Consider the following 19,046-nt stretch of genomic DNA (forward strand, 5'->3'; position numbering starts at 1 on the left):
TGTCTGTCCTCATTTCCTATGTCTTCATCCATGGAAATACATAAAATGTAAATCAGGTTAAATATGATTTTTGGAAGGGTTTTAGCTTCCAGAGGAATGTCATGTTCTTTAGAGTCTCATATCAGTAACTTGCACAGAATTAAACATCTCTGACTTTCTTCCAAATAACAATGTTGGAAAAGCAGATTAGGAGAAGAAAATGTAAAAGTTATTTCATAGTTAGGAGGAAAAAATGAACATGGCTTATGTATCTTTGTAGGCTTTTATAATGATTTAGTAGTTATAAATTATTTTGCATGTTCCGGTTGTTGTTTGCTGATATAATTAGCATGAATTTATTTTGTGGTTTGGGTCGAGCTCGTAGATGGTGTCTGAAACGACCTCCTTTGCTTTCATGGTAGCTTGTACCAACTGCTTTCATGAGACCAGAAGATGAGCCACTGTTTCACATTCTTGCTGCTGAATGGTAGAGACCCTCTCCCAACCGTCTGTTCCTTCTATATTATTTTTTTCCCCTGGTTTAGCAAATTGAGTTAGTTCCCACTGAGTTTGATGAGCGCTAGGGAGGACCCAAGGGATGGGTTGTGACCATGCAGCAGGGGAGGAAGGAGGGAAGAGGAGTGGTGGTGAGCCCTAAGTTTGGATAAGGTTTTACAACCAGCTGAGCTGTAGACATGAGGTGAGGTTAACTGCGCTGTGTTTCGTGAAGAAAATCTAAGATATGTAAGCGTAACCCACACTTAGCAGTAAGCCTAGCACACCAGTTCCTGAAGGAGAGGGAAGTGATCATTTGTCTCAGTTAATACTTACCTGAGGCCTGTTTCTGATCACTAGTTTACCACTCACACTTCTTCCTCACTCATTTAACCGTTGTAGTAGAGGTTGTGACTCAGTGCCAACAGCACTGCTGTTCATAATGTGGAATAGTGATACATTATCATCTGCCATCAGTCTGTCAGTTTTAGTTTCACCGAGCGCAGGACTTTGGTAGGGTTGGTTGTTTGCTGCTCTGCCGGGGTGATCATCTATGGCAGTGAAGTGGAGGGGAGCAGACAATGGGAAGATGTAATGGCTTCTCCTGCCACAGCATGCATTAATGGCACTTGTGATTTGGAGCCTGCAGGTATTCAGTAATAAATGTGACTTTTAATGTTTTTAAATGGTACCTGTCGTAAGTTTTTCAAGATTTGGAATGCAGAAATATGTTCTGAGAAAGCATGCACAGATGATGGAATGCCTTTACAGACTCATTTAGATTCCTGTATACTTCTTGAATATTTCCCTGCTTGCTCTACATGAATGATTTTTTATTTATTTTTAATTTATTATCTTGTGGTAGTGTTTCTGGCACATTACTCTTCCAGGTAGGCTAGGGAAAGCTGGAACTAATATCTTGAGGCTGATGTGACCAGAGGAGAGCATCCTAGGTGTCTCTCATACATCACGAAGGAACAAAGAGGGTGCTTTTTCTGCCTGCTGGTCACCCTTAAGCATAGCAGAAGTGATATAACTAGATCTGTACACAGCATGCCTGAGAGTGTTGAATGTACAAAATATGGTAGATTTGCATTTTCATTTGTAGGTGTTTATATTAGCAGGTGGTAAGATGGAAGTCAAGAAAATGGTATAAGAGAGAAGTGAATGAAAAAAAAAATAGTACCAAGGTTATTCCTCTGTAATTGAAAAATAAACCCCCAGACGTCAGACCGTACACCATCACTTATGATACTTAGTAGTGTTGGAAATAGAAAAGACCAAATGAGAATAACAGAAGCAACAGAATTATTCTCTACAGCTTTATCCCTGCTGATAAATACAATAAAGTGCTATGCCATTACAGTAGTCCTCAGAGGGTATGGTTTAATGGGTTTTCTTGAACTGAATTAAGAGCACGTTGTTAACAAAAGGGGGACAATTTCCTTGCATGCTACTCACTGCTCCTCACTCCCTCTTACTTTGCTATGTCTCTGATGCCCTGTTGATTGCATGGTAATGGAATTCAGCTCACTAAAATGGCAGAAAATTAACCTGGCCAAAAAAGATTAAAAAATCTTTAAGTATATATGTGGTCTTGGTATCTTTCTTGTTAAGTACTCCAGCTTCAGAGTACTCCAGTTACATCTTTGCTGCTTCCAGTATGTGCTTGCTTAGTCTATTGAAACTACGCAGCTATCAGGAGAAAGTGTAATGCTCTATATAGCTTAAGAGAACGATATGAATGTACTGTCTAGGTGTGGTCTGATGTTGGCTTTTCTGTCGGTCACCTAATAAGCCTTGGAAGAAGTAACCAACTCATTCTTTTCTTTAAGGGTATGTTCAAGAGGTTGACAAACTAGTTTCGGTGAGAAGTAGGAAAAAACCCAGTCTTCACTAACCTAGTAATTAACCTATAGTACATATAGTCCAGTGCAGGAGAGTGTTTTGCTCTGGATGGTGATTGGAAGTCTAGCTAGTGGAGTGCTTTATTCTTGACTGTAGTGTCAAATGATTCTTCAGATTTCTGTTTACTTAGTTTTAGGTAAATTTGCTGAAAACCTTTTTGCATGCCCTGTTGCCAAACTCTTCTGCTTGTCTACTCCTTCGTTCCTCCATTTCCTCTGTAAATTGTCCCTCACTTGTTGGCAGCAGAGTGGTCGTAATAAAACTGAGGTTCTGTCTCCATAAACCATGACATGTGTGACTGCCCTAATTAATTTTCAGCAACATCCTTCTATTAAAAACTTCTAGGTTGGTGACATCTTTTTATTAAGAGAGTTTATGAATCCTATCTAACCTTTTATATTTCATGTTTAATAATTAAAAATGAGAGAAGAGCTAAGTGATGGTGAAGACAGTTCAGTGATTTAGCTATTTTGTTCAACAATTACGATATACAAAATAGTGCAGATTTTATAGCATAGAATTTACAATTCAGTTGCATGACTTAAGATACCTTTCCTGTGACTTTGGGGTTTTTACAGTCTGTCTTAAAGCAACCTTGGTTTCCAGTAAGCAGTAAAAATGAATTGGAAAGAACTCCAGTGGCCAGTTTGCTTGCATTGACATTTAGTCCTTTTTATTTGTATTCAGGTCAACTCCCTGAAGTTCCCTGACTTACCACTACAGGCTTTTACTGTTGTGCATGGAACCATATTCACCTGTGAGGAGCAGACTCATTAGGGTTCACCTACATAGATAATTTCCCTGGCCTTTAACTTGGAAACATGCAGCCCAAGTACTTCAGGCTGAGATAAGACTCCTTTTGTCTGTGTAATTGACTCAAGATATGACTTGAATGATATTCCTAAATTCCGTTCTCTCATTGTTAAATTGAGCAAAAAGCTCAATTGAGCTCCTTAAGGTAGCTGAACTACTCTATAGCTACTCTAATTGAAGCTAGAACAGTCTTGTAATTTGAGCTACTTCTATTGGCGGTCTGTTTTGTGGTCTGATTACCTGAATAGTTTGCCTGATATTCCGACCTGGAGGTGTTTGGGCCATCCCTTGGTTTGTCATCCAGCAATTGTCTCTTCCTCCGCTTCTGCGTTCATGCTGTTGTTCAGGGTCACTCTCTGTGCCTTTGTTATTTGTTTCATTAATATTTCAGTCCCTGTAAGTATCTTATCTCCAGGTGAAATCCTAACTAACGTCAGGTCTGGCATAAAAACTCAGGGTCATATTGGTTTTCTCATGGCTGAGTGCTTTTTCTGTATACGGTCGTAATTCTTGGCAGCAAAAGAGAGTTCTAAAAAATTTGCAGGTGTTTGCTGTATGAAGGTGCCTCCCCTAGATGGGACATAATATCCAGTAACAGCAGTGCTGGGTTGAGTTAGGGTTAGTTCTTACTAGTGAGGAATACAAGTTGTTGGAGAAGAGAGAGGAAGAGTTGGGAGGCACAAGTTGGAGAAACATAAGCCAACTTTACTTCTGCAAATAAGGGTTTGATTCATCCTTGGTACACTGTAAGAGGGTTTAGGATGGGGCCAGTGGAAGATGCTGTGTAGTAGATGTGGGGTGTGTGTGTGTGTGGGTTTACTGCTTTCTTCTTACGTTTTCTGTCCTTCTAGTAATAGTATCCATCTCTCTTAATGTAGTTCAGAGGACAGGCTCTAGCTGCTGAAGGTGAAGGAGATGAGTGGGGATATTTCAATTGAATAGATGTGTTTTGTTCAGCGGCCTCTTTTGCGGGTATATATGTTTGGGATTGCCAGAATTTCGTAGCTATAAATGGTAGAGAATTTGGATTATGGACTATAGTATTTTGAGATAAAATTGTGATTTAGACCTGGCTGGCTCACACAAATTCAATGGAATGTGGTTTTCTTTAAACTCTGTTGTGTAGTAGTACTGATACAAAACCAGCAATTCCAGGCTCCCTGTGAATGTGTGTTGTGGGAGCATTATATTCGTGACTGAATTTGCTACTTTCTCATTACGTTGCATGAGAACCAGGCCATCAAATGGATCTATTTGATTCATTTATGGATGTTGTAATAGCAAGTACCAGAAAGACCAAGCTAAGGTCACATCTTCCCTTTTCAGTCTGTGAGTCTCCTGCAGAATGTGGCAAGTAGCAGACAGAAATCTCTGTAAAATACTGCCCTTGGTCAAATCTCACTTCATTATTGATGTGTCTTCATATATGACCTTCCTGGAAGTGTGTGTGTGTACATGTCTCTACTTAAAGCAGAGACTGTTGAAAGAATAATATATAATAGTGTCAGTCACTGTTGGACTCATTAGCGCTCTGAGCAGCTGTGTTCACAGTGGCTGCATTCAGTGCTGCCTTCTTTTTAATTACTTTCCCTCAAAGAGGTCTGTGGGATACTTATATTTTCTTAGTGTGTTTAATGTACATGGTAGAGCCTTTGGTTCAGCATTTCAGGCTTCCAGCTTGTTGGAGAGTTGTATTTTTAGTATGTTAGGCCGTCTTCTAAACTGTTTATGTCATACTGTATTTTGTAAGCGCTTTGTGGAAGATGAGTTGATGCTACGCACTAGGCAATTTTTGATGTGAAGTGTGCTTGCCAAACCTGTCAAATCTTATGGAATTCGTTGCAGAAAGTGTCAAGCAAAAAAGTACACATTTTTACGGAAGGTCAAATATTTCTGTATCACAATTATGGTGTGGTTTTTGTTACAGAAAAGAATAGGCAATAAGATTCCTGGCATGGCTGGCATAGTTTTGGGAGATGTTTAAAACTTTGTGGTGATGCAGCTCTTTGCTCAGCAGCAGTTTTGACAACTGCTAATGTGAGTAGAAAGAATTACAAATACTAATGTGGAAAAGCTGCTTTCACAAGCTAGAGGTAATTGAATATCTCATTTTATATATATATATATTTTCTTTATTTTGGGGAAGGAACTTAGATTTTTTTCCAATTTTTACTTGTATTCCTTCCCCGCCAATGTTTAGGGGTTCTTTTGTATGTGATTTGTTATAGTAATGAAAGCAAATGAGTCAGTTTTTTGCATTTATTTACTGCTTCTCACCTAGTTTGCTTGTAGGTCCTCCTAGTGGTTGTTTCTCTGGATAGACTTAAGGTACTTTCCAACTAGGGTATTGCTTGACTAAGCAAAGTACATGCATTCTACTTTACATCCTCTTGGGATGACTAGGTGAAATCTAAACATCTTAACGTAAAACCCACTTTAGCTAGATTTTGGGAAAACAGAAGAAAATGAAGAGCTTGATTTCTGATAGCTGCCTTGTTTATTGGTGGGGGTTTTTTTTGCTAGTTGGGACAGACCAATACTACGCAAAGACTTGGAGCAGAGAAGCAGTTGTCCATACAGGCTCCAAAGTAGGTCTCTGTAATTTTACTTTCTCAAAGGAGCAAAGTCTTGCTGCTGGATAAGGTGGAAAGGTGGGACTGAGAGAGGGGAAGCCAGACGGCTTCCTTCATTTTGGTGCCCAAATGTCTGCAAATGACTATTCTGTGGACCTGGCTTCAGTGAGAACCAATTTAGGAGCAGAGTCTTGTGTCATACAGAGCACTGCCTTCCCCTCAGGTGAGGAATGGAGTTGGTGTGTCTAACTAGTTGTCTCTTGGACGTTTCCTGTGTCTTGTTTTAGAATCGCATAGAACTGTGTCTTTCTAAAGCTTAATGTCCTTTCATTACATGCAGATTATTAGAAGTGACATGGGAGTATTCTGTTCTTGTTTTGTTTTAGATCTTAGTTGTTCTTATGCAGGAAAATGTATTTTCCTATCTGGAAGCTGTGTTTTTAATCTGTGACCTGAATCGAGCTGGATAATAACATTGCCAGAATTAAGATTGCACCAGCCCATTTATTCCCCAATTACGTCACTGCTAGCCTTTTCTCTCTGATCTGCAATACAAAAATTGGAGTCTTCTTAATTATTAAGTAGTACTGAATTTAGAGCAAATAAAAAGGAAGGTGGCAAGGACTACTAAATGACACAAAGTAGCACTGGGCAGCCAGCCAGTTTGGTGGGCTGTGCCAGTAAGTGCTGCTTATGGTATCAACCTCAACTGTGTACCTTTTGTTTATGTTTGCCCCTAAATTGCAATTGTTACCCCTCAATGTGGGTGTGTTCTGCTAAAGCATAGATTAGTGTGATGAAGGTACTTTTCCATAGGTCTGTATGAATTTGAAGATCTGTATCAACTTTACCTGATGGGTAAAAATGGATGCATTTTTTTAAAGCCTATTTTTCCTCCCTCAGTCCTAAAAAGCAACCCCTAAGCAACTCTATTTGAAATTAGAAAACTAATAGTAATATTTATCCTTAGTGTAGTATCTTTTTACTTAAATAAAATTCGGGCAGCATGTCTATTGCTGACTATATAGAATTTCAGACTGTTGAAAGTAGTTGGCATGGCAAGCAGAAGTTCATGAACGGGTGAGCTGGTCAGTAGCAATTGTAGCTTCTGCAGATGCTGAGAAAGAAGTGATGTTTTGGTTCATAAAGCAGGCTTGCTTGTAAACTTAAAGATTGACTGGGACTTGAGAAAACAGAAAAAGAGATTTCTCTTAAGGTTTTATTTGTGTGAGATTTCTGTGGATGTTAAAATCACAAAGGGCATGATGATCAGAAACAAGCAGTCCATCTATTAGCTGTGGATAATACTTCCTCTATTTCTTATCTCCATTTTAGATATGGAAGACTTCTAAAAGTGCCCAGCAAATTGTAGTTCAGCTTGACTGATATGCAGTTGTAATAATGCAGAGAAATTACTGTTTTGAAAATCCATTTTTCATTGAGATGCTCAAAGTCAGTAAAGCTGCAGTTCTTACGTTTTCTTATGTTAGAAAATGATAAACTGAGGAACCTCAATGCATAAAGGATGTTAAACAGTTACTGAAATGTAAACGTGTTCTCCCAACACCTGGCTTTAAATGACAACTTTAGAGATGATTTTTAATAATAAAGTCCTTGACTGTCAAATGTGTATGCTGTGCTTTATCTTTACTGGCATGAATAATTCCATTAATCTTATGGCTCAAGGTAGAAGGGAAAAAAGAATTAAGCAGTTGCATAAATGTTGTCTCCAAGATGGCCTATAAGATACAGTTTCCTAAAAATGATATATTTCTATGTGACATCTTGTTCAGTTACTGGAACCATAAACTTTGCTTTTCTTTGACAGAGTAATTTACTTCCTATCCTATAATTCTTATCTAGTTTTTTTTAAACTACATTAAAAAAAAAAAAAGGAAGAGAATTATAAAATAGTTTGATTCCTTATTCTTGAAAATGTCCTCTTTTTGAGGATTGTGGAATCACTGGCAGTGACTGGAGGAAAATTGGAATGGAGTGAAAGGAAAACGTGTTTGGAAACTCAGAAATGTTGAGAACAAAGTGGTAGAAGGAGAAGGCAGTGGAATTCTTCTGCTGGTGCGCTGCTTCTGTTCTTAAGCTAATTCGATGCTGAAATGTGTAGTGGAGCACAGTATCGGTCACACTGTCTGGAATAAGAAATTCAGCAGTTTGAGAAGGGGAAATACATGGATTGTTACTTTTCTAATATGATAGGAAAGGTAATGTTGCCTATCAAGGTTGTAAATTAGGGTGAAGACTTCGTGCTGTTTCAAATCAATGTATTTTATCTGAAAAATTTGCATTTTTATGGTTAAAGCAAAATAAAAAGTAGACCATAAAGTATGTATTGTGAGACTGGTTTAGGAGAAAAAGTGTCTGTGGAAGAGGTAAAGTGGTATTTAGAGAAGAAAGCTTCTCTGTTCATCAGTGAGAAAGTAACTGGGAAAAGATCTCCAAAGAGCTGAAACCAAGGCTAGCCTGCTGTAGAAACCCAGCATGCCTCTCCATCCAGAAGTAATTGCTGTGCTAGGTCATCATACAATGAAAACCATTTTATTGTTTGGAGATTATGGAAGATTTTGTCTTTAGTCAAAGGATTTGTCTATGCTACTGTGCAGTATTTGGCATCCATACCAATTTTAAACAGATGAGCTCTGGGATTGGACACAGTCCAACTATGAAGCATGGATTCCAATGTAGGCTAGTTTGTGAACCCAAGGAAGTAATTAATATAATGCTGCTTTCCAAAAGAGGTGAGTTTTTTAGCAGATTGAGTCCATAATTGAAGATTTGACTGGGATTGCAGTTGTCCAGTTGCAAAAGTCTTTATATAAAAAACCGCTATCACATTATGAATTCAAACTGGAAGTTGTACAAAATCTGGTCCAGAAGACTGACTTAACTGGGAAGAATTCAAATCACTAGGAATACATTACACAATGGAAAGATTTGGCAGCCCTACCTTGAAAACTTCTTGGGATTCTGAGTATTGAAAACTTACTTTCAGATGGTTGTTTTCTGAGATGTGTTCAGAATAAGAGGAGAATAGAAGGAAGTTCTTTTAAGGGGTGTTTTCTTCTGCTGGGAACGTACCTTTGGGTGCATTGCAGACTTGCATCCAAGTGACAGCTTCAGTGGGCGGTACACCATGTTATGGATGTACAATTGAATATTGAAATGCCTAAAAATGTGGTGTGGGTTTTTTTGGGTTTTTTTTTTTTTTTTTTTTTTTTAAAGTATGCATTTCCACTGGAGAATATGGAAATGCTTAATTTGACTGGAAATAGGAAAATGAAAATTCTTATATCCAGTGAGGTGAGTAAATTACATCAGAAATGTTCATATCATGTGCTTCTGATATTTTTTGGTGTCTTTTGTTTTTATGGCCTCAAACGGGGATAGTATTGGAAATCTCAAATTTTCTCATGGAAGACCTGTATAGCTGCTGTTCTCTGTTGACAGGCTCTGGTGGTAGACCATTTTCATCTCCTACTATACTACCAGCATTTTTTCGCTTTTTAAACCATAGTCATTGCTTTTTCTTAGTTTCTTCTTGAATGGGGAACTAATAATAAATGATTATAGTAGTATATAATTCTAACATTAATGTATTATAATCATTACTATAATAAATGCGATGCTCATATCGGTGAATATGAAATCCAGTTGAAATAGTTTATTGGTACAGTGTTTGAGTCTCTCTCTTCCCCTCCAAGAATTCATAAGGCAACATAGTTATGCTTCCTAGTATGTCATACTTGTTCTGCTTGATTGTTATTTTTTTTTTAATGGCTGTCAAGGTGAATGGATAAAGGGGATAGGAATAAAACATGATGAACGTTTAATTAAGACAGATAGTTACAGAATTTATAAGACTTAGGATTTATTCTGAGAGCGCGCTGATTTTGAAATATGGGAAATAAAATAGAAATAAAGTGTCATCAGGCCATATTGACAAACTCATAAGTAACTTAAAAAAATTCTGGTAGTGTCATACTGTTTTGTGGTTGTGTTTTGTTTTGGTTTTTTTTAATTTGATAGAACAGCAATAAAGTTCTAGTTTGCTGAGTGTGGCTGAGTGTTTTATCTTGTAATTGATATCAGTTGGTAATGTGTCTGCATTTGGTTGGAATGGCAGAGGGGAGTATCCCAGTGAATCTAAGGGGCTTGAGGGAGGCTGCGCCAGAGGAGCAGGAAGCCTGTAGTCTCTGAACAGATTTGAGTTTGAAGTGAGAAATCCATTGGCCAAGCCTTTTCCTTTGTGAAATGGCCTGCTTTTTCTTGCCTGTAATTTTATGTGTCTAGTCTGAACAGTGCTTAAGCAGTTAAAACTGCTGAAAATGTATTAAAGCGGTAATTTTCTATCTTACCATTAGATGGCCCCTTTTAATGAATATTAATTTAAAAAAAAAAAAAGATGATTTTGTCCAATTTTGGAATAACAGAAAAATTTAGCTGTCTTTTGGAAGTGTCTGTCAGTAACAGTTATTTCATCATTTCTGTATAGTACTAATTGTATGTCTGGTACAACATAACTTGTCTTTGCTACCTCCTACTTGACTGTTCTCTAAAGAGTATGTTAGTTTTCATCAGTGTTAATCTGTAAATTAATTACGGAAATACAACAGCATGGGTAAATGTGTGCTCTGTGAACAAAGCCAGTAGAAAAATACAGGATAAGGTGGCGGGGTTAATCAGTTCTGGAGAGGTTAGTGCTGTTATTTCTGCAGTGTGCAGAACAAGTGACTTTTGGAACTCAAGTTAAAAGATATCTCTGTCCTTTTGATACAGTTACATGGGGCTTCTAAAATGGGACATGTACCATTCTCTTCTGTTCTGCTTCATATATATAATCATTTTCCTTCGTCAGTTAATGAAAGAATCTGATATCCATGTCTTCTGCGCTTTTACGGTGCTCTGAACTGGGTCATCACTTGGTCTGTGATGGAAGAAAATGTTTTTGAAAGCTGCTTCTGTTTCTTCTATTTCTGTTCCTTCCCCACCCCCCCCTCCACCCCCAACACTTTGTAGAAAGTCTTGCACTGCCTGATTTGACATTTAATTCCTTATTCCTTCTCCTGGCTTTTCCTATCTTTTTAGCAGTTTTCAAAGTGCATTATCCCCCTGCTTCTCTTGTGAGAGTATAGTTGTCTGTGTGGTTTACTCCTGTCTATCTTTTTCTGTGATACCACTGTGTGAAAGGTGAAGAGGGGAGTTGCACATCAAACCATAACTCTTGAAAAGCAAATACTTGGTTCCGTGTGATATGGACAGTGTCACTATCAGGATGCCTGTGAAAAGTTCCTGAGCTCTCCAAAGTCACAGGAAAGCTATTTTGTTGACACGACAAGCTTTTGTTGGGCAGTTGGAACTTACGTTTCTGTAGATAATTCTCTTTTCTCTTATGACTTTCAAAGTTGGCAGCCATAGAAACTGGTTCATCTGGGACAAGAAGGAAGGCAGGATACTTGAAGAGGGCAATGCGAAGGCTTGTGAGAACTGGTTACTTTTTTCTTTCTTAAGATTACTGCTTGAGTTGTACTGGAAACATGTTGTGTGCTTTTACAGGCAGCTAAGACATCATCACAAGTACTGAAAACTGAAGGTACAAGGCCAATGCTAATGCTCTGTTTTTCTGAGACTGTACATAAAATAGGTTATGGTTAGCTAGAAGGTCAAGGTAACACTACTGCTGTAGCTATGATAACAAGGATGTGGAAGGATGCTGTCTCTGCATATGTGGATTTGCAGAAGTTGCTGCTCTCGGATGTCATTATGCTGGTAAAGGTGTATTCTGTACTCGAATGGCTGTTTTCCTTCCCTGGGGTAGCGTTATGGCAATGCAAAGCCCATCTTTGTGGAGCTTACAGTCATTCTGGGAGTGCTTTGCTGGCCTAGCATGCAAAGGTTTCTGAGTTGAAGTGCTTGTAGTGTTTATGTAACTTAATAGATTCTGTTCTAACAGACTCAGAGGAACTTTTTTCCCCAAATTGTTTGGTCTTGATAGCAGAAGGAAAGATGATTTTTCTTCCCTTTCCCCCCCCCCCCCCTTTTTTTTTAAATGTTGTTCATCCTTTTGTTAATGGTAGAGCTGTATTGCAGTAACCGCAATGATGACTTCCAAGGCAGTAATGGATAAAAGATGGCCTGATAACAAAGGCTGAAATAAATGATTTGTACCTGAACAATAAAAGCACAATGAAATTATAATGATGGCACAGGCTCAGAATGGATGTCACTGCATATAAAGCCTAGACTTGTTTGCTAAACCCAAAGAGATTGCTGAAAACTTGTCAGTTGGATGGAGAGAAGCACTAGCTCTACGGTCAAGCTACTGTGTCATTTTCTCAGGAGCATGGCATCACTTGCATCTAGTGCTCTGCTTTTTCTCCTGAATATGTAACAGATATTCCTAAAATGGACAAGGAAAACTGAGAATGAGCGAAACTAAAATTTACTATGAAATGTGCAAGTTTGACTTTTTTTTATTGTATGTTTTCCAATTCTGCTGTTTTGACCTGCAGTTAAGTACCTCATCTTTCCCTGAAGAGGAAAAATGCTTTGTCAGTGGGAGATCAGTATTGTAAAATCATTTAGAAGTCAAACAAAACAGGAAGGTTATGTACTGGTGTAATACAAGTCAATAAGGTAATCTTCTGAAATTTTGGCAATTTCCATTTAGGGCCTCCTTATTTTTAACAGTACTGTTGAAAACGTTGTGGTGGTTGGCATTCAGTTTGCCATTTCTGTAGTCGTTTTTTTTTTTTTTTTTTGTGGTGAAGATAAACTGTAGAGGGAAGGTAAAGAGATGTGCTTCATGATTACAGAAGGGAGGCTTTCCATTTGTTTCGTGAGGGAAGGGATGCAGAGATGTGCTTTATGGGAGATGTGGGAGATGGAGTCAGGGCTGAAGTGAGGGGTGTAGTGGTACAGTAGCTTAAAATTATTTGGGGCATGGGTTGTTAATCTGTAATAATTTAAAGAGAATTTGATCTTTGTTCTGGTGCGGTGGTGGCAGTAGAGAGTTATGCATAAATGTGGCAAAGGAAGGTTGCCCAAGCAAAATGTCTGAAACTCTGTAAATCCTAGGCAATGATGGCTTGCATCATGTCCAGGCTTGTTTAGCTTCAATAAAGAGGTGAGCACAAGAACACCAATAACTTGAACACAATGTGAAGACAATCCTGGAAATATGCCGTGATGGGAAAGGTTAGAGGTGTTCTGCATATGGGGATATTGAAAAAGGGCTAAGAGAAAATGCCACTTTCAAAACAAAGTAGTGACTTGAGCAAATTTGGGGTGTACAAAGCTATAGAAGTCTGAATAATCCCAGTTTCTGAAATATTGTACACAACTTCATATGACTTATGCTAATCCTATCTAGAGGAAAAGTAGCAAATAGTATGCATTCCAAATGCCCATGTTAGTGGTATTAGCCAGATTGTTAGGGTTGTTTTTTTAGTAGAGGCTAAGGGGGTAACTTGCGGTGTATTGGGTTTCTGTGGCGGGGTTTTGGTAGCGGGGGAGGGGCTGCAGGGGCGGCTCCTGTGAGAAGCTGCTGGAAGCTTCCCTGGCTCCATGTCAGACCCGCCTCTGGCCCAGGCCGAGCCCATCAGCCACGGTGGTAGTGCCTCTGGGATAAAGGAGGGAAAACCTGCAGCGGAGAGGGGAGTGGGATGTGAGAGGAACCCCTCTGCAGATACCAAGGTCAGTGAAGAAGGAGGGGAGGAGGAGCGGGGGAGGAGGGGATGCCCCTGCAGCCCGTGGTGAGACGGCAGGCTGTCCCCCCCAGCCCGTGGAGGGGAGCGGGGGAGCAGATGCCCACCTGCAGCCCGGGGAGGACCCCACGCTGGAGCAGGGGGGTGCCTGAAGGAGGCTGTGACCCTGTGGAAAGCTTGCATTGGAGCAGGCTCCTGGCAGGACCTGTGGCCCTGTGGAGAGAGTAGCCCATGCTGGAGCAGGTTTTCTGGCAGGACTTGTGACCCCACAGGGGACCTACGCTGGAGCAGTTTGTGCCTGAAGGACTGCAGCCTGTGGAAGGAGCCACGCTGGCACAGTTTGTGAAGAACTGCAGCCCGTGGGAAGGATCCACGTTGGAGAAGTTCGTGGAGGACTGTCTCCCATGGGAGAGACCCCACACTGGAGCAGGGGAAGAGTGAGGAGTCCTCCCCCTGAGGAGGAAGGAGCAGCAGAGACAACGTGTGATGAACTGACCCCAACCCCCATTCCCCACCACCCTGCACTGCTGGGGGGGAGGAGGTGGAGAAATAGGGAGTGGAGTTGAGCCAGGAAGGAGAGAGGGGTAGGGGAAGGTGTTTTAAGGCTTGCTTTTACTTCCCATTATCCTTGTTTTGATTTGATTAGTAGTATATTAAATTACTTTTGTTTTTTCCCCAAGTTGAGCCTGTCTTTTGCCCGTGACCATAAGTGGTGAGTGATCCCTCCATGTCCTTGCCTTGACCCACAAGTGTTTCTTTATATTTTCTCCTCCTCATCCCACCAGGGCTGGGGGTGGGGAGGAGTGAGCGAGCAGCTTCCTGGTGCTTTGTTGCCAGCTGGGCTTAAACCATGACACTTGCATTCGTGTGATCTTCACTCTGGTCTGTTGCGAGTCGTAGCAAACTGTCCTTCATCTGAGCCAGGAGGTTGCTGTCCGTCCTCTCTTGGCAAAGAGTGTTAAATAGTTGTTCTGTGTAATAGCATAGATGATTTCCACAGGGAGGTGGAATTTAAGATCTATGCTGTTGTGAAATATAGATTTATATGGGGGGGAGAAGTTATGTTTCCATCTCTTGAGACCGACATACTAACATCGAAACATCTTCACTTTCATTTAGTGCACTTGGACAATGCAATTAGTTTATTTTTGTTTGTATGATCTTGCAGTCCTAGCAGTTGGTTTATTGTGGCATGGCTTGTCTTCATCAAAATTTTTTTTTTTAATTTTTTTTTTTTTTAATTTTTGTGGATTTTACTTACTTGATTTTCACTGGCTGACTATTTCCTGATCCTAAATGTATGATCAGCAGTAAAAATGTTTTTTCCTTGTTAGAATTTGTTAGCAGAATGACCAAATAGAATTTAGACTTTACTTATCTCTCCTCCTGATTGTTTTCTTATACATGGGTGTCCATACTTCCTCCATATTACTTATTGGGAACTGAATGCTCAATTCCCTTGGCCAGTTTTCAGAATTACATTCAACATCTGTATGTGAAATATTATCACAAAGATGAAAATACCATTGTATCTTTAATTGTGCTTATCCCTCTGCAAAAACAGTGTCATCTTTTCAAAAGACTAGTTGTGGGAAATTAGCATGTCTTTCAAGGTTATAAATGGTAAAAAAAGGGGAGGGACCAAAACCCCCCAAAAGAAGCAGTCTCATACTTCTTCAGTGGAACCTCTTAAATTAAAAACTCCTTTCCTTGCTTTCATGTCTTGTATGTGGGCCTCACTATTAATCTGAGAAACATGAGTAAAAGAACAGCTCACATGTACCCTTGAAAACCAAACCTAATGATCAAAAGAACAGGACCTTATAAAATTAGGGTATTACAGAAATGACTTTAATCTTGTTTGTTTATTTATGATCTTGATTTAAGATCAGTCTGTGTTCTTCTTTGAGTAAATGCGTGAAGAACTCTAACAGAAATACTATACAATTGCATTTTCTTTGAACAGGTACTTTGTGCTGGACTTTGAGACGGGGATTCTGCAGTATTTCGTGAATGAACAAAGTAAAAACCAGAAGCCACGTGGAACCTTGTCTTTAGCTGGAGCTATAATATCACCCAGTGACGAAGTGCCACACATGTTGGTGGTCTACTCTGCTAATGGAGAGATGTATAAGTTGAGAGGTACAGTGTTGTTTGAAGTGCCACCTGAGTCATTCTTCTCTCCTATTCCTGCTTCTACATCTCTTCTCTCATATCTCGTTTCTCTTCTACTTCCCTATACTGTCAGAAAGTAGTGGTTATACAGGTATCTTGTTACATACTGTATTATAAAACACACTGGAAGAGCAATCTGGAGTTAAATATGTGTGAATTTACAATATATAGACTTTCAGGGCTGGAAGATACCTCAAGATGCCTTCTATAAGTTGTTACTGTGGCATTTTGCTTGAACAGTATCTCTTGTTTGCTTCCAAAGGTAGAAAAAGCAGCTTTTGTTGCTGTCCACAGCATAGCATTTGACTTCTAATATTGTTCTCCCCTGCCACCATCCTGCAGATAATGTGCAGTAATGAATCTGCTGATGGGTCAGAGAAGGGAAAAATGCCAGTGGAAGGCTGTTAAGATAATATGTTCTTGTCAGTCTTGGAGTAATAGAATGCACCCTTAACATAAAATTTTGCCTTCCCTTGCTCCCAAATATAAGAAAGACAATATAAGGTATGCAAGAGTTACTTTGGAATAATTAAAAAAAAAAAAAAAGGCAGTATTCTGATTCTAAGGTATTTTCAGTATGGCTGATTGATCAGGATACTTTAATATCAGACTATTTTATTAAAAAAAAAGAAATAAAAAAAAGTGACGTGGTGTAACAAAAGTTTAAAATTATGTTAGTTTTATTCTGACCACAGTTTATCAGTTTTCTGGCAAGACGAGTATGCAGGAGTCCTCCCCTGTGGTACAGTGTGTTGCTTTTCTATATGTAGAACTGAAACACAAGAACAACCAGGGAGAGTTTCTGTTAAAATGTTTCGGAATTTGCACAGCTAGAAATCATGAACACTTGTGGTTTCATTATCATGCTTTTCCAGTCACTTGAGATTATCAAATACTTACAATATGCTGCTTTTAATTTAATGAGATCTATGAATTTTATTAAAATTAGTAAATAATTTTTATGCTGAGTCAATAACCATTGAGATACTTAATAGTAGAGGAAGTAAGAGAAAATGTTTGCTGAAATTTCCCACTCTGTATTGGTATTCTTAATTACAATTACTGTAGTAGTGGTTTGTTTAAAACAAAACCAAACCTCTCTCCTAAATAGACTTACTAATATTACACAGGAGCCACCTGTGTGGCTGCAGATAATCTTTTTAATAATTTTTAAAGCTGTTTTTTAAAAATGTGAGGGGGAAATTGTGGTTTTCATCCTTGTGTATTTAAGTTGCATGCAAATGATACACATGTTTAAAGAGAGATTTAGTTGAACTACATTGAAACAGAAGTACTTAAATTTCTGGGGAACTGGTAGCTTGTCTGGTAGTTGATTGACAGCCTGAGTGCAGAGGTTTTACTGATGTAAGTGCTTTGGTGTGGCCCTTGTCCGTCACAAAGAGAGACAAGTAAAACAAAAGTGAATTAAAAATGAAAAAAAGTCACCTTGAGGTAATTCTGCTTTTAATAACACTTGGAGATAACTATGAAGAAGACTCAAGCTTATCTCTTCCAGCTGGCCATGACATCTTAAGTTGAGGTTTAGATGTGTTGTACTGAAGAACTTACACATACTTAAATTAAGTAGTGTGAATTAGAATTTATAGTGCATCCTAACCAATAAATAATCACCCTGCCCCGCTCTGGCCCATCACCTTCTCTTATGCAAAAAAAAGAGTATCGATTTATGTGTGAGTCCCTGCATTTTCTTGTTTCTGTTCTAGCTGCTGATGCAAAGGAGAAACAGTACTGGATAACTCAGCTTCGATCCTGTGCCAAACATCACAAGGAAGGTAATTCTAAGGTAAATAATTAAGAGGGAGAAGTAACTATTATTTTATAAGTGGTGTAGGTGAAGAACAGCATGACCTGGATGATAGACTGGCTGCTGCAGTTAGTGGGTTGATGTTTAGAGGTTTATGAGTAAAAGCAGCAAGTTGTCATTTGTCACTAACTGGAGCAGGCTTAAGTCAATTGGGCAATCTTAATAAATAAACATTATCCTATTTATGAGAAATTAATTAAGTGCATTTGGATGCTATCAATACATGGTTAACTGAGTGGCTGGATAAACAGTTTATTAATAAATGCCTGTGTGATGTCCTGATTAGTATTTAAAAGTGTTAGTTGATATTAGTTTTATTTAATTTTATAAGATTTAATGGCCTTTATTATAAAAGTTTCAGGTAGGTGTTAGCAGTGGTCAGTCTTCAACTTCTTTACCAAATCTGAAAGAGGTCATCATATGAAGATTTATATTATTTATTTCTCTTTGGAAGTGATATCAGAATTTTTGTCCTCAAACAGATAAATATTTTGGACAGGTAAAACGTTTGGACTTAAAAAATTGCGGAATGATGGGTTGAGGGTGTCACCTGTCTCCAAATAGAAATTACATGAATCTGTTTAAATTAGAACACACTTTGAAAGTGGGAGATATTAAAAACAAACAAACAAAAATCCCTATTAGAAATAAATTATTACTGTATTTATTTTATTTATGCTTTTAGTGTTTATACTAAGTCACTTAAAAAAAAAAAAGTTCTGCTCTTATCTTCAGTCTTTTAAGCACTTCTATTGATACCTTTACAAGAATGAAAAAGGCTGCTTTCCTCATGACTAATTGTTTGCTATATTAAAAAAATGCATATAACTGCAAGCAGAAAGGATTCCTCCCTGCCCCAAGATGTTGAGAATATCAGTCTTATGTTAACTGCAAAGTCATGATCCTGGCTATCTTTGAAAGTTGGACTTTGAGAAGATGGATGGTATTTTGAGGAGACTGGCATTCATTGAAGTGTGTGAAGTAAAATAAAACCAATTTTCTGTTCTTTGTGAGTGATGTGGACTTGGCAATAAGCACTTATGGTATAATTAAAGCCCTTTTTGAAGGAGAATGAGTAACTTCAGTATTTCGGTACTTTTTCAATTCTTACACATGGCAGTTAAATACGATCTTTATATAGCTGTGGCCCAGTACTATTCGGAAAGGTGCAACTCTACTTGATCAGGATACTCTCACAGTTGCTGTTGGTTTGCAGCTCAGGGACTTCCTGTGCTAGATAGAGGTGGTAACTTTTTATACTCAGTTGCCATCAATGAATTATTCCTCAACAAGTTTTCTGGTTGCTTCTCGAACCTATTTAAATGTTTAGCATCTACAGTGTACTATGATGAGGTAGTAGAACTGTTGTTCAGTATATATATCAGAGACTTGTGCAATGGCATAGTGATTCTTATACTTCTACTCTCTATTTGTTTGCTAATATTTCTTGATACTGGCTTTGTTTTTCTCCTTTTGCCTGCTCCTGATAAATAATTCTGTAGAGGTGTCTCTTTTTAATACCAAAATCTCATTCCAGAGCGGCAGTAATTGAGTTGAAGC

General features: G+C 38.7%; 1 protein-coding gene across 1 annotated transcript in view; it reads left to right on the top strand.

Moving 5' to 3' along the window:
* Positions 1–15,452: 15,452 nt before the first annotated feature.
* Positions 15,453–19,046, top strand: part of OSBPL10 (oxysterol binding protein-like 10) — a gene marked incomplete at its 5' end in the record, with an annotated part of 87,082 nt that continues 83,488 nt past the window's right edge. Inside the window, 2 exons of the mRNA XM_010584375.1 lie at positions 15,453–15,628; positions 17,386–17,465. Coding sequence (XP_010582677.1) covers positions 15,453–15,628; positions 17,386–17,465 — 256 coding nt within the window. The remainder of the gene's footprint in view (positions 15,629–17,385; positions 17,466–19,046) is intronic.

Source organism: Haliaeetus leucocephalus, unplaced genomic scaffold, assembly GCF_000737465.1.
Source record: "Haliaeetus leucocephalus isolate CR32 unplaced genomic scaffold, Haliaeetus_leucocephalus-4.0 Scaffold973, whole genome shotgun sequence".
In the NCBI taxonomy this organism is placed as follows: Eukaryota; Metazoa; Chordata; class Aves; order Accipitriformes; family Accipitridae; genus Haliaeetus; species Haliaeetus leucocephalus.